The sequence below is a fragment of the Hylobates moloch genome, unplaced genomic scaffold, assembly GCF_009828535.3.
Source record: "Hylobates moloch isolate HMO894 unplaced genomic scaffold, HMol_V3 SCAFFOLD_6, whole genome shotgun sequence".
Classification (NCBI taxonomy): domain Eukaryota; kingdom Metazoa; phylum Chordata; class Mammalia; order Primates; family Hylobatidae; genus Hylobates; species Hylobates moloch.
In genome coordinates, this window is record NW_026652281.1 from 20,867,239 (window position 1) to 20,883,908 (window position 16,670).

Genomic DNA, 16,670 nt, shown 5'->3' on the forward strand with positions numbered 1-16,670 from the left:
TCTTCTTATAAGGGCAATAATTCCATCATGAGGACTCCAACCTCATGACCTTAATTATTTCCTAAATGTAACCCCTCCAAATACCATCACATTAAAAATCAGGAATTCAACATATGAATTGGAGGAGGTGTAAATATTCAGTCCATAGCAATTCAGCAATTGGAATTACCCAGTCTGAATAGCAGAAAGAAAAAACAATGAAGAGAAATAAACAGAACCTAAGAGGCCTACAGGACACTATTAAGCATACTAACATACACATTCTAGAAGCAAATAACTGCAAAAGATACAGAATCAAAATGAAACACTAGAAAATATCAATCAAACACAAAAGAAGATAGAATTGGAGGAATTGAGGAATAAAAAGGACAAAATATATAGAAAATGAAAAGCAATGTGACAGAAGTATATTCTTTATTATTAGTAATATTTTAATGTAAGTAGCTTTGACTGCCAATTAAAGACAGAAACTAGCAGAATAAATTTTAAAGTGTGATCCAATTATATGCTGATTATAAGAAACTCACTTTAGACTCAAAGAAACAGATAGGTTGGAAGTAAAAGAATGAAAAAAGATGTTGCATGTAAATTGTAGCCCAAAGACAGCTAATGTGCCTATATTCATAGTCACAGTCACATAGATGTTGTCAAAAATTTTTATAAAAGTGAAAGAAATACATTGCATATTGATAAAATTGGCAATTTGTAAAGGAGATATAAAATTATACACATAAATGCACCAAAAACGGAGTCCCAAAATACATGAAGCAACTATTGATAGAATTTACAGAAGAAGTAGACACTTTTGTGAGTATAGTTGGAGACTTCAATATTCCACTTTTTTTTTTTTTTTTTTTTTTTTTTCTGAGGTGGAGTCTCACTCTGTTGCCCCGGCTGGAGTGCAGTGGTGTGATCTTGGCTCACTGTAACCTCTGCCTCCCAGGTTCAAGAGGTTCTCCTGCCTCAGTCTTCCAAGTAGCTGGGATTACAGGCATGCAATATGATGCCCAGCAAATTTTTGTATTTTTAGAAGAGACGAGGTTTTGCCATGTTGGCCAGGTTGGTCTCAAACTCCTCACCTCAAGTGATCTGCCTGCCTTGACCTCTTAAAGTGCAGTATTCCAGTTTCATAATGGATATAATATCTACACAGAATAACAAGAAGAAAACAGACTTGAATTACACTATAAACCAACTAGACATAACAGACATAGTATGACAGGACAATCCACAAAACAACAGAAAAATATATATTTTTTTCAAGTGCACATGAAACATTCTCCAGGATAGGCTATAATTTGGTTTATAAAAATAATTCTCAATAAATTTAGAAGGAATAAAATCATTTAAAGTACCTTCTCTCACAACAATAGAGAATAAAGCTAAAAATCAATAACAGAAGGAAAATTGAAAAATTTTCATGTACACAGAAATAACACACTCTTAAACAACCAATGGGTCAAAGAAAAAATCACAAGACAAATTAAAAAATATTTAGAAACAAATGAAGACAAAACATAGCATACAAAAACTTATGGGATGAGGTGGCGGCAGCAGGAGAAGGAGAGCTGGGCTGGCATGGGAGGAGGAGGTAGGTGCCATGTCACATGCAACTCCAGGCAGGGCAGCCCAGTGGCTGAGGGATGCAGCCAGACCTTGGTGGGATGGGGGTTTTGCCAAGGCCTAGGCCTGGTGACCAGGTGGAGGCATCACGGGAGCCTTTTGGGTACCATGGAGATGTGTGTTTGCCTGCAATTTATTTCACTCTCTACACTTAAAGGACATTCTTTCCAAACTGCTGTGAATAAATTTGGAATGGTACTGCATATTTTTATCTAATGGAGAACTAGCTGAACTTTGAATAAGGATTGCTGCACTGGACAGCTTTAGAACATCCCTCACAATGTCATAAACCTGGAGCCAGAACCCCCATGGCTTGAAGCAGATTGGCCTGGACCAGATCTGGGATGACCTCAGAGCCACCATCCAGCAGGTGTACATGTGGCACAGCATGACCAGGTCCAGATACATGGAGCTCCACACTCATGTTCATAACTAGAGTGCTAGTGTACACCAGTCAAACCAAGCATGAGGAGCTGGAGTTTCTAAGTCAAAAAAGGGGCAGACACCTGAAGGAGCTCATTTCGTTGGCCTGGAATTATACAAACAAGTAATTTTTGAAGAATTATTTGACAAGTCTTCTTAAGAATGGAGAAGATTCGATGGACAAGAGTGTACTGAAATTCTGCACTCAACCATGGGAAGATTACTGATTTTCAAGCAAAGTGCTGAATGGAATTTGTGCCTACCTCAGTAGACATTGGGTTCACCGTGAAAGTGACAAACAACAAAAGGAATATGTGAAATCTATTCCCTTGCATTGGTGACTTGGAGAGACTATTTAGGCCACTGAATAAACAGGTAAGAAATTCTGTTTCAAAGCTGATCAAAAAGGAAGGAAATGGTGAAACCATCAATACAAAACTGTGAGTGAAGTTGTACAGTGTTACATGGAATTGGAGCTGAATGAAGATGATGCATTTGCAGAGGGCCCTACATTCACAGTGTATAAAGAATCCTTTGAATCTCTCTTTTTTTTTCTGTCACAGAGAGATTTTATGTCAAAGAGAGTACTGAATTCTTGCAGCAGAACCCAGTTACTGAATATATGAATAAGGCAGAGGCTTGTGTGCTTCAGGAACAATGAAGAGTTCAGGTTCACCTTCATGAAGGCGCACAAGATGAATTGGCAAGGAAATGTGAGCAAGTCTTCATTGAAAAACACTTGGAAATTTTCCACACAGAACTTCAGAATTTATTGGATGCTGACAAAAATGAAGATTTGGGACATGTGTATAATCTTGTATCTAGAATCCAGAATGACCTAGGAGAATTGAAAAAACTGCTGGAGACACACATTCATAATCAGGGTCTTTTAGCTATTGAAAAGTGTGGAGAAGCTGCTTTAAATGACCCCAAAATGTATGTACAGCCTGTGCTTGATGTTCATAAAAAATGCATTGCCTTGGTAATGTCTGCATTTAACAACGACACTGGCTTTGTGGCTGCTCTTGACAAGGTTGTGGTTGCTTCATAAACAACAATGCAGTTACCAAGGTGGTCTAGTCATCCAGTAAATCCCATGAGTCATTGGCTCAATACTGTGACTCGTTCTTGAAGAAAAGTTCCAAGAACACAGATGAGGCAGAACTAGAAGATACACTCAATCATATAATGGTTGTCTTCAAGTACATAGAGGACAAAGATGTGTTTCAGAAGTTCTATGCAAAAGTGCTGGCCAAGAGTCTCATCCACCAGAACAGTGATGATGCGAGTGATGATGCCAGTAACCATGTCAATTTTCAGCCACTGTGAAGGCTGGCATAGAAAGCTGTGAATTGCCGATAACTACGTTCCAACTCTAAGGGAAGGCAGTGAGTGACAATGCTGAAGCCAGCATGTTCTCTAAGTTAAAGCAAGCTTGTGGTTTCGAGTATACCTCTAAACTTCAGTGGATGTTTCAAGACACTGGTGTGAGCAAAGATCTGAATGAGCAATTCAAAAATCACCTGACAAATTCAGAACCCCTAGACTGGGATTTCAGCATTCAAGTGCTGAGCTCTGGGTCCTGGCCCTTTGAGCAGTCTTGTATGTTTTCCTTCCCTTAGGGTTGGAATGTAGTTATCGGCAATTCACAGCTTTCTATGCCAGCCATCACAGTGGCTGAAAATTGACATGGTTATATCAGTTGTCTAAAGGAGAATTGGTAACTAACTGCTTTACAAACAGATATACTTTGCAGGCATCCACATTCCAGATTGTAATCCTGCTTCAGTACAACACAGAAGATGCCTACACTGTACAGCAGCTGACTGATAGCACTCAAATTAAAATGGTCATTTTGGCATAAGTCCTACAGATTTTACTACAGTTGAAGTTATTGGTCTTGGAAGATGAAAATGCAAATGCTGATGAGGTGGAATTGAAGACATTAACCTTAATAAAATTATATCTTGGTTATAAAAACTAGAAATTAAGGGTTAACATCAATGTGCCAATGAAACTGAACAGAAGCAGGAACAAGAAACCACACACAAAAATATTGAGGGAGACTGCAAACTACTGATTCAGATGGCCATCATGAGAATCATGAAGATGAGGAAGGTTCTGAAACACCAGCAGTTAGTTGATGAGGCCCTCACTCAGCTATCTGCCAGGTTCAAACCCCGGGTCCCTGATCAAGAAATGCATTGACATTCTAATTGAGAAAGAATATTTGGAGCAAGTTGATGGTGAAAAGGACACCTACAGTTACTTGGCTTAACCCTCCAGGAAGGGTCTGACTGTGTGTCCCACAGCAAATAGTTCATGTTGGAAAGAATGGAAACAATTCAAATTTATAGCAGCCAGCCCGCCACCGTTGTACTTCCCTTTTTAAAGCTGAGACCAAGACTCCCATCAGCTGGTCTCAGATTTGCATTGGAACTGCTCATGATAGATACATTTCAAGTCTGTAAATATGGACACCAATGCCATTTACCCTAACTTAAGAACAGAGAAGACCGAACCTCCCATGCTGAAGGCTGCACGCTACTGCATTTAAATCAAGACATGGGCTCCCCGATTAGCAGCTGTTGTATTGGCAGCACTCGTCATGTTGACAGCACTTTGAGAGCAAGTCTGAATGGACCCATGTGTAATCTTCTATGAAAAACCATCTGTTTAGTGTGTTTCATTTTTAATGTGTGAAAATAAAGAAAATTAAAGGACTTCTAATTGAATGGTGCCTCACATCTCAATACTAACATTGAATGTAAATGGCTGTATTGCTCCACTTAAAAGATACAGAACAATAGAATGGATAAGAATTCACCAACCATCTTCTGCCTATCTTCTATATCTTGAAGGCGTCACTATCTTCTGCCTTCAAGAGACTCACCTAACACATAAGGACTCTCATAAACTTAAGGTAAAGGGGTGGAAAAAGGCATTTCATGTGAAGGACACCAAAAACGAGCAGGAGTAGCTATTCTTGTATCAGACAAAATGAACTTTAAAGCAACAGCAGTTAAAAAAGACAGAGAGGGACATTATATGATGGTAAAAGGCCTTGTCCAACAGGAAAGTATCACAATCCTAAATATATATGCACCTAACACTGGAGCTCCCAAATTTATAAAACAATTACTTATAGACCTAAGAAATGAGATAGACAGCAATACAATAGTAGTAGGGGACTTCAATACTCCACTGACAGCACTAGACAGGTCATCAAGGCAGAAAGTCAACAACAACAACAACAAACAATGGACTTAAGCTATACCTTGGAACAAATAGACTTAACAGATACATGTACAACATTCCACCCAACGACCACAGAATATACATTCTATTCAACAGCTCATGGAACTTTCTCCAAGATAGACCAATAATAGGCCACAAAATGAGCCTTAATAAATTTAAGAAAATTGAAATCATATTAAGCACTCTCTCAGACCACAGTGGAATAAAACCGAAAATCAACTCCAAAAGAAACCTTCAAAATTGTGCAAATGCATGGAAATTAAATAATCCGATTCTGAATGATCATTGGATCAAAAATGAAATCAAGATGGAAATTTAAACAATTCTTCAAAGTGAACAACAATAATGACACAACCTATCAAAACCTCTGGGTTGCCAGGTGCAGTGGCTGATGCCTGTAATCCCAGCACTTTGGGAGGCCGAGGAGGGTGGATCATGAGGTCAGACGTTCGAGACCATCCTTGCCAAGATGGTGAAACACGGTCTTTACTAAAAATACAAAAATTAGCAGGCCATGGTGGCACGTGCCTGTAGTCCCAGCTACTCAGGAGGCTGAGGCAGAAGAATCACTTGAGCCCAGGAGGCAGAGGTTGCAATGAGCCAAGATCGTGCCACTGAACTCCAGCCTGGGTGACAGAGTGAGACTCCATCTTAAAAAAAAAAACACACAAAAAAAACAAAAAAAACAATAACAAAAAACCCACCTCTAGGATGCAGCAAAGGGATGCTAGGAGGAAAGTTTATTGCCCTAAAAGCCTGCATCAAAAAGACTGACAGAGCACAAACTGACAATCTACGGTCACAGCTCAAGAATAAATCAAACAAGAATAAATCAAACCCAAACCCAGCAGAAGAAAGGAAATAACAAAGATCAGAGCAGAGCTAAATGAAATTGAAACAAACAAACAAAAAATACAAAAGAGAAATTAAAAAAAAGCTGGTTCTTTGAAACGATAAATAAAATTGATACATCATTAGCAAGATTAACCAAGAAAAGAGAAAATCCAAATAACCTCAATAAGAAATGAAATGGGAGATATTACAACTGACACCACAGAAATACAAAAGATCATTCAAGGCTATTGTGTATATCTTTACACACAGACTAAAAAACCTAGAAGAGATGGATGAATTCCTGGAAAGATACAACCCTCCTAGCTTAAATCAGGAAGAATTAGATACCCTAAACAGACCAATAACAAGCAGCAAGATGGAAATGGTAATTTAAAAATTACCAATAAAAAAAAAAGTCCGGGACCAGATGGATTTACAGCAGAATTTTACCAGACATTCAAAGAAGAATTGGTACAAATCCTATTGACACTATTCCATGAGATAGAAAAAGAGGGAACCCTCCCTAAATCATCCTATGATGCTAGCATCACCCTAATACCAAAACCAGGAAAGGACATATCCAAAAAAGAAAACTACAGACTGATATCCCTGATGAACATAAATGCTAAAATCCTTAACAAAATACTAGCTAACCAAATCCAACGCCATATCAAAAAGATAATCCACCATGATCAAGTGGATTTCATACCAGGGATGACTTAATATATGCAAGTCAGTAAATGTGATGCACCACAAAAACAATTAAAAACAAAAATCACATGATTATCTCAATAAATGCATAAAAAGCATTTGACAAAATCCAGCATCCATTTATTATTAAAACTCTCAGCAAAATCAGCATACAAGGGATATATCTCAATGTAATAAAAGATGACAAACCCACAGTCAACATAATACTGAATGGTGAAAAATTGAAAGCATATTCTCTGAGAACTGGAACTAGATAAGGATGCCCACTCTCACCACTCCTCTTCAGCATAGTACTGGAAGTCTTAGGCAGGGCAATCAGACAAGAGAAAGAAATAAAGGGCATCTAAATCAGTAAAGAGGAAGTCAAACTGTCACTGTTTGCTGATGATGTGATTGTTTACCTTGAAAACCCTAAAGACACCTCCAGAAAGCTCCTACAATTGATAAAAGAATTCAGCAAAGCTCCTGGATACAAAACTAGCGTACACAAATCAGTAGCTCTTCTATACACCAACAGCAACCAAGTGGAGAATCAAATCAAGAACTCAACCCCTTTTACAATAGCTGCCAAAAAAAAAAAAGAAATACTGAGGAATATACATAACCAAGGAGGTGAAAGACGTGCACAAGGGAAACTACAAAACACTGCTGAAAGAAATCATAGACAACACAAAAAAATGGAAACACATCCCATGCTCATGGATGGGTAGAATCAATATTGTGGAAATGACCATATTGCCAAAAGCAATCTACAAATTCAACACTATTCCCATCAAAATACCACCATCATTCTTCACAGAATTAGAAAAAACAATTCTAAAATTCATGTAGAACCAAGGAAGATCCTGCATATCCAAAATAAGACTAAAAAAAAAGAACAAATTTGGAGGCATCACATTACCTAATTTCAAACTATACTATAAGGCCATAGTCACCAAAATAGCATGGTACTAGTATAAAAATAGGCACGTAGACCAATGGAACAGAATAGAGAGCCCAGAAGTAAACCCAAATGCTTACAGCCAACTGATCTTTGACAAAGCAAACAAAAACATAAAGTAAGGAATGACACCCTTTTAAACAAATGGTGCTGGGATAAATGGCTAGCCACATGTAGGAGAATGAAACTAGATCTTCATCCCTTACCTTATACAAAAATCAACTCAAGATAGATTAAGGATTTAAATCTTATGTGCTTTCCCAAAACCATAAAAATTTTAGAAGATAACATTGGAAAAACCCTTCTAGACATTAGCTCAGGCAAGGATTTCATAACCAAGAACCCAAAAGCAAATGCAATAAAAACAAAGATAAATAGCTGGGACTTAATTAAACTAAAGAGCTTTTGCATGGCGAAAGGAACAGTCAGCAAAGTAAGCAGGCAATCCACAGAGTGGGAGAAAATCTTCACAATCTATACATCTGACAAAGGACTAATATCTAGAATCTACAACAAACTCAAACAAATCAGCAAGAAAAAAACAAGCAATCCCATCAAAAAGTGGGCTAAAGACATGAATAGACGATTCTGAAAATGAGATATACAAATGGCCAACAGATATATGAAAAAATGCTCAACATCACTAATGATCAGGAAAATGCAAATCAAAACCACAATGCAACATCATCCTACTTCTGCAAGAATTGCCAAAATAAAAAAATAAAAAAACAGTAGGTGTTGGCATGGATGCAGCAATCAGGGAACACTTCTACACTGCTGGTGGGAATGTATATTAGTACAACCACTATGGAAAACAGTGTGAAGATTCTTTAAAGAACTAAAAGTAGAACTTTTTAGTTCTACCATTTGATCCAGAAATCCCACTACTGGATATTTGCCCAGAGGAAAATAAGTCATTGTACGAAAAAGATACTTGCACATGCTTGTTTATAGCAGCACAATTCACAATTGCAAAATTGTGGAACCAAACCAAATGCTCATCAATCAACGAGTGGATAAAGAAACTGTGATATATATATATATATATGTGTGTGTGTGTGTGTATATATATGTGTGTGTGTATATATATGTGTGTGTATATATACATATAGATAAATATAGATATATATGATGGAATACTACTCAGCAATAAAAAGGAATGAATTAATGGCATTTGCAGCAACCTGGATGAGACTGGAGGCTATTATTCTAAGTGAAGTAACTCAGAAATGGAAAACCAAACATCATATGTTCTCACTGATATGTGGGAGCTAAGCTATGAGGATGCAAAAGTATAAGAATGATACAGTGGACTTGGGGATTTAGGGGAAATGGTGTGGGGGAGTGAGGGATAAAAGATTACAAATAGGGTGCAGTGTATACTGCTGGAGTGATGGGTGTGCAAAAATCTCAAACATCACCACTAAAGAACTTACTCATGTAACCAAACACCACCTGTACCCCAATAACCTATGGAAAAGTAAAAACATTTTTTAAAAAAAGAACAAAGGAGATTAAGAAGAAAAAAGAAATTACTACTTGAACATCAGTCTCAGGTTCATGACAACTTACTTATTTAGTGCATGGGTTCTGCATTGGGTGATGGTATATACTTTTACTTAGATCCAGGCCAGGCGCGGTAGCTCACGCCTGTAATCCCAGCACTTTGGGAAGCTGAGGCAGGCAGATCACAGGGTCAGGAGATCAAGACCATCCCGGCTAACATGGTGAAACCCTGTCTCTACTAAAAATACAAAAAATTAGCCGGGCGTGGTGGCGGGTGCCTGTAGTCCCAGCTACTTGGGAGGCTGAGGCAGGAGAATGGCATGAACCTGGGAGGCAGAGCTTGCAGTGAGCCAAGATCACACCACTGCACTCCAGCCTGGGTGACAGAGTGAGACTCCGTCTCAAAAAAAATAAATTTTACATAGATCCTCATATATGTTTATTTGTTTATATATGCACATATAAAATCTATCTATATATATAGAAAAAAAGTTATGCGATGCAGAGGAAAGTTTATAGCTGAAAATGCCTACGTTACAAAATGGAAAAGATGTCACATCAACAAGCCAACAAAAGGAAGGATATAATAAAGGTTAAAGCAGAGATGACAAGCTAGAGAATTAAAAAACAGAGCTAATCAATAAAACCAAATATTGATTCCTTGAAATAATCAACAAAGTTGATAAATATTTAGCTATGTTTCTAAGAAAAACAGACAGAAGATGTAAATAACTAGAATCAGAAATGAAAGTGGAAACAATACTTCCAACTTTACAGAAATAAAAGGATTATAAGATACTAGTATGAACAAATGAGTGCCAACGAATTAGATAATTTAGATGAACTGAATAAATTCCTAGAAACCACGAATTACTAAAACTGACTCAAGAAGAAATAGAAAATGTCAATTGACCTACCACAATTAAAGAGATTGAATCCATTTTAAAAGAAAAGAAAAGAAAAGAAAAGAAACAAAACTCCCAACAAAGAAAAGCCCAGAACCAGTTGGTTTCACTGGTATATTACACATTTCAAAAAGGATTAACACTGACACTAATATTACTCAAGCCCCTCCAAAATACAGAAGAGAAGGAAATTCTTCCTAATATGTTACCCTAATACTAAAGTCAGACAAAATAGTACAGGAAAACTATAGCCTAATATCCTTTATGAATATAGATACAGAAATCCTCAACAAAATACTAGCAAACTGGATCCAACAGCACAATAAAAATTATACTCTATGACCAAGTGGGATTAACCTCAGATGTACAAGAGTGGTTCAATATCTAAAAATGGATTGATGCAATAGATCACATTGATAGAATAGAGGAAAAATACTACATGGTCAATTCAGGAGCAAAAAAATTGACAAAATCCAACACTTTTCCATGATAAAAATACTCATCAAAGTAGGAAAAGAAAAGGAAACTTCCTCAACATGATAAAAGACATTTATGAATATTCCACAGCTAACATTATACTCAATGGTGGAAGACAGAAAGCTTTTCTGGTAAGATCAGGAACAAGACACGGATGTCTACTTTCACCACTATTTCTCAACCTTGTACTGAAAGTCCTAGCTAGAGCTATGATATGAACAAATAAGACATCCACATTGGAAACAAAGAAGTTCACCTATCTCTATTTGAAAATGACATAATTCTATTTTAAGAAAAATTCCAAACAACACGCACACACACAGGCTAATAAATGAATTTGGTAAAGTTGCAGAGTATAAGATTTTATTAGTCTGTTCTCATGCTGCTAATAAAGACATACCCAAGACTGGATAATTTGTAAAAAAAAAGGAGGTTTCATGTACTCACAGTTCCACATGGCTGGAGAGGCCTCATAATCATGGCAAAAGACGAAGGAAGAGGAAAGGAATATCTTACATGGCAGCTGGCAAAAAGAGAGCTTGTGCAAGAGAACTCTTATTTATAAAACCATCAGATCTCTAGTGACTTACTCTTTATCACAAGAACAGTATGGGGGAAACAGCCCCTATGATTCAATTATCTCCCACTGGCTTCCTCCCACAACATGTGGGACTTACGGGAGTTACAATTCAAGATGAGATTCGGGTGGGGACACAGTCAAACCATATCGTTCCACCCCTGGATTTTCCCACATCTCGCGTCCTCACATTCCAAAACAAATCATGCCTTCCCAACAGTCCCCAAAAGTCTTAAATCATTTCAGCATTAACTGAAAAGTCCACAGTCCAAACTCTCATCTGAGACAAGGAAAGTCTCTCTTGCCTATGAGCCTGTAAAATCAAAAGCAAGTTAGTTACTTCCTAGATACAAGGGGTGTACAAGCATTCAATAAACACACCCATTCCAAATGGGAGAAATTGGCCCAACCGGAAGGGCTAAAAGTCCCAGGCAAATCTGAAATCCAGCAGGGCAATCAAATCTTAAAGCTCCAAAATGATCTCCTTTGAATCCATGTCTCACATCCAGGTCATGCTGATTAAAGAGGTGGGTTCCCATGGTCTTGGGTAGCTTTGCCCCTTTGGCTTTGCAGGATGCAGCCTCCCTCATGGCTGTTTCTATAGGCTGGCATTGAGTGTTTGTGGCTTTTCCAGGCACAGGGTGTAAGCTGTCAGTGGATCTACCATTCAGGGGTCTGGAGGACAGTGGCCCTCTTCTCACAGTTCCACTAGGCATTGCCCCAGTGAAGACTCTGTGTGGGGGCTCCCACCCCACATTTTCCTTCTATGCTGTCCTAGCAGAGGTTCTCCATGAGGGCACTGCCCCTGCAGCAACTTCTTCCTGGACATCCAGGCATTTCCATACATCCTCTGAAACCTAGGTGGAAGTTTCCAAACCTCAATTCTTGACTTCTGTGCACATGCAGGCTCAACACCATGTGGAAGCTGCCAAGGCTTGGGGCTTACACCCTCTGAAGCCACAGCCTGAACTGTACCTTGGACCCTTTTAGCCATGACTGGATTGGCTGGAATGCAGGGCACCAAGTCCCTATACTGCATACAGCAGAGGGACCATGGGCCCAGTCCATGAAACCATCTTTTCCTCCCAGGCCTCCATCTCTGTGATGGAAGGGTCTGCTGTGAAGACCTTGGATATGCCCTGGAGACATTTTCCCCATCATCTTGATGGTTAACATTTGGCTCCTCATTACTTATGCAAATTCTACAGCCTGATTGAATTTCTTCTCAGAAAATGGGTTTTTCTTTTCTGTTGCATTGTCAGGCTGCAAATTTTCTGAACTTTTATGCTCTGCTTCCCTTATAAAAGTGAATGCTTTTAACAACAGCACCCAAGCCACCTCTTTAACACTTTGCTGCTTAGAAATTTCTTCTGCTAGACACCCTAAATTATTTCTCTCAAGTTCAAAGTTCCAAAAGTCTCTAGGGCAGGGGCAAAATGCCACCAGTCTCTTTGCTAAAGCATAAAAAGAGCAACCTTTGCTTCAGTTCCCAACAAGTTTCTCATCTCCATCTGAGACCACCTCAGCCTGGATATAATTGTTAGCATTTTTGTCAAAGCCATTCAACAAGTCCCTAGGAAGTTCTAAACTTTCTCACATTTTCCTATCTTCTTCTCAGCCCTCCAAACTGTTCCAACCTCTGCCCGTTACCCAGCTCCAAAGTTGCTTTTAAACTTTTGGGTATCTTTACAGCAGCAAGTCACTAATGGTAGCAATTTACTGTATTAGTCTGTACTCACGCTGCTAATAAAGACATACCCCAGACTGGGTAATTTATGAAGAAAAGAGGTTTCAGGGACTCACAGTTCCACATGGCTGGGGAGGCCTCACAATCATGGCAGAAGATGAAGGAAGAGCAAAGGGACATCTTACATGGCAGCCAGCAAAAAGAGATCTTGTGCCAGGAAACTCCCATTTATAAAACCATCGGATCTCATGAGATTTATTCACTACCATAAGGACAGTATGGGGGAAACCACCCTCATAATTCAATTATCTCCCACCAGATCCCTCCCACAACATGTGGGAATTATGGGAGCTACAACTCAAGATGAGATTTGGGTGGGGACACAGCCAAACCACATCAAAGATAAACACAAAAAAGTCAGTTTATGTTTCTATACGCCAGTGTTTTAAAGTGTAGGTTTTATTATTATTCAGGTGTGATGACGCTAAGAAATCAGACGATTGCCACTGAAAAGGCAGTCTGTCACTCACAGTTCCCAAGAGGAGGTAGCATGCCACACCACAGGGGGCACACAGAAAAGCACTGGAGTTGGTCAGGAGGCAGAGGGAGCAAGGGGAAAACATGGGCAAGAGCCCTTGTTGTGGTTTCCTTAAGAAGGGACGAATAAGTCAAGATAGGCAAGCATTGGATTGGGTAGTTTGAAAAATTTCAGCAAACTCTGGAACACAGGAGCTTATCCCTAGTTGTGTGGTACCAGAACTTGGGGTGATTTGGGCAGGAGAATTGTGGCCCTGAGCTTGAGAACCCAATAGAGGAGGTAATGGGGGTGTAGGCTTTGGACTGGTTACTTTCCACATGAAAGGAATGCTCCCAGGCAAGTTATTTGCTATTTCTAGGAATTGGCTAGCCCTGGGAGGGAGGGGTAGTGTAACCAGGGTCACCAAGGCCTCAGATGTCAAAGTATCAGAAATACACGGAAAAAAAGGCATGATTTATACAACCAGAAATGAGCAATCTGAAAAGGAAATAAAATACTTCCATTCACAATTGATCCAGAAGAATAAACTACCTAGGAATAAATTTAACCAAGGAAGGGAAACACTGGTACAATGCAAACTCAAAATGTTATGGAAAGAAATTAAAGGAAAACTAAATACATGGAAAGATGTCACATGTTCATGGATTAAAAGTCTTAATATTGTGAAGATGGCAATATGCCTCAAAGCAACCTACAGATTTAATGCCATCTCTATTAAAATTATGATGGCTTCTTTTTTTCAGAATAAGAGAGTCAATCCTCAAAATTCATATGAAATCTCGAAGGATCCAGAACAGCCTATGGTATCTTGTAAAACAAGAAAAGTTGGAAGACTCACACTTCCCAATTTCAAAACTTACTACAAAGCTACAGTAATCCAAATAGTATCTGAATGGAATAAGGATTGACACATAGACCACTGAAATAGAACTGCGAGTTCAGAAATCAACCTAAAGATCTATGGCTAATTGATTTTTGACATTGGTGCCAAGACAGTTTAATAGGCAAAGAAGAGGATCTTCAACAAATGGTGCTGGCACAAATGGATAACCAACATGCAAGAGCTTGAAGTTGGACGCCTATGTTACTTCATAAACAAAAATGACATTAAACTAGAACAACGACCTAAATATGTAAGCACAAACTGTAAAACTGTTAACAGAAAACACTGGGGTAAATCTTCATGATCTTGAATTAAGCAATGGGTTCTTTGACAGCAAAAACACAAACAAAAATGTTAAAAATAGTTAAATTTGACTTGGCCAAAATTAAAAACTTGTGTAGCAAAGAATATAGTCAAGAAAATGAAAAAGACAACTTACAAGATGTGAGAAAATATTTGCAAATCATATATATGATAAAGGTTTAGTATGCAGAATATATAAAGAACTCACAATTCAGCAACAAAAAGACAAATCACCCAGTTGAAAACTGGGCAAAGGACTTGAGTAGACATTTCTCTAAAGAAGACACATAAATGGCCAAGAAGCACATGAAAAGATATTCAACATCATTAGTTGTTAAGGTAGTACAAATCAAAACCACAGTGAGATTCTACTTCATACCTACTATTATGACTATAATTTTTCAAATGGAAAATAAAAGGTGTTGCTGAGGATCTGGAGAAATAGAAGCCCTTGTACATTGCTGGTAAGAATGTAATATGTTACAGGCAATGTGGAAAATAATTGGTGACTGATCAAAAAGTTAAACATAGAATTACCATGTGATCTAGCAATTCTACTTCTACATATATACCAAAAAGAAATGAACACTGACACCCACAAAATATGGCATACAGGTATTTATTCATAATAGCTAAAAGTTGGAAGCCAAATGTCCATCAACAGATGAGTGGATAAACAAATTGCATTATATACACACAATGGAATATTATTCAGGCATAAAAAGGAATAAAGTACTTATACTTGCTGTAACTTGGATAAACCTCAAAAACATTTTTTAAGTGCAAAAAGCCAGATACAAAAGGTCATATTAGCTCAATCCTTTCTTCTGAAATATCCAGAATAAATAAATCCATAAAGGCAGAAAACAGATTAGTGATTGTCAAGGGATGGGAGGAAGAGGGTATGAGGAGTGATTACTTAATGGGCATAAAGTGTTCTGGGGTGATGAAAAAGCGTTGAAACTTGAGAGAGTTGGTTGCACAATATTGGGAATGCACTAAATGTGACTGAACTGTATATTTCAAAATGATGAATTATAAGTTCTGTGAATTTTACCCCCATTAAAAATAGAAAATAAATAAAATGATTTTCTTAGGTTTAGAAAATTGTTAGCATTACATCCACTCATTGAATGTTACCAGAAAAGAACATCACAAAATTGGATTCACTGGTTTCATTTTAAATTAATAAATACAAACCTCAGGTGGGTACTCCACGATACCCTGAAATAAAAATACCACTACATTTTTCTCCTAGTAAACTAACTTTTCTCTTCAGTGAGGTAGCTATTTATTTCCCTCAACTTTATCCTTAAATATCATTTCATACTTCCTTCTCTTCAAAAATTCTACCCACCCCAAATGACAACCTCAGTAAGTCCCTGAAAAAAATAGAAGCTGCCAGATAGCTACTCCCTCACCTTCCCACCAGTTAATCTATAAACCTTACTGCAACAGATACTGATCATCTATTTCCCATGAGATTTTTTCCCCTTTTATCTCTTGCTAACCAAAACCCAACTTGGATTAGCTAGCATTCATGTGTTCAGGAGAGCTTGGCCTTGTCCAGCCCTGAGACATGAATCATGATTGAACTAAATCAGTCATGTTTGTTTCATTTCCAGGTATAAGAGATCATTTCTGACACGGGCATGCAATATATAGAGGCCCCCAGAGCTTGAGGAGGATTTTTACCAGATTTTTGAAAAGATTCACAGGAAGAAGCACATCTCTTTTTATCAGGATGTAGTTTTGACTGCTTATTGCTTGGAATTATTGCCGATATCTTGCAAGTATGACACAGCCAACAAATAGAGAGAGTAGAGCAAAGGAGGGTAGAGCAAAGGATCTTAGTGACTTTTTTTTTTCTTTTTTTTGTGATGGAGTCTCACTCTGTCACCCAGGCTAGAATGCAGTGGTGTGATCTTGGCTCACCTCAATGTCCGCACCCCATCAACACAGGTTCAAGTGATTCTCCTGCTCCAGCCTCCAGAGTAGCTGGGAT

General features: G+C 38.2%; 2 protein-coding genes across 4 annotated transcripts in view; one reads left to right on the forward strand and one right to left on the reverse strand.

The window, feature by feature from the left end:
- The window catches only part of CCDC192 (coiled-coil domain containing 192), a 257,820-nt gene that overhangs the window by 162,557 nt on the left and 78,593 nt on the right, over positions 1–16,670 (reverse strand). The gene's annotated exons all lie outside the window — the stretch shown is intronic.
- On the forward strand, positions 1,904–4,324 carry LOC116470866 (cullin-1). Its single transcript, XM_032755857.1, is given in 11 exon segments — positions 1,904–2,172; positions 2,174–2,343; positions 2,346–2,396; positions 2,399–2,485; positions 2,488–2,585; positions 2,588–3,077; positions 3,080–3,334; positions 3,436–3,654; positions 3,657–4,058; positions 4,061–4,235; positions 4,237–4,324. Coding segments are annotated over 11 exon segments (2,304 nt in total).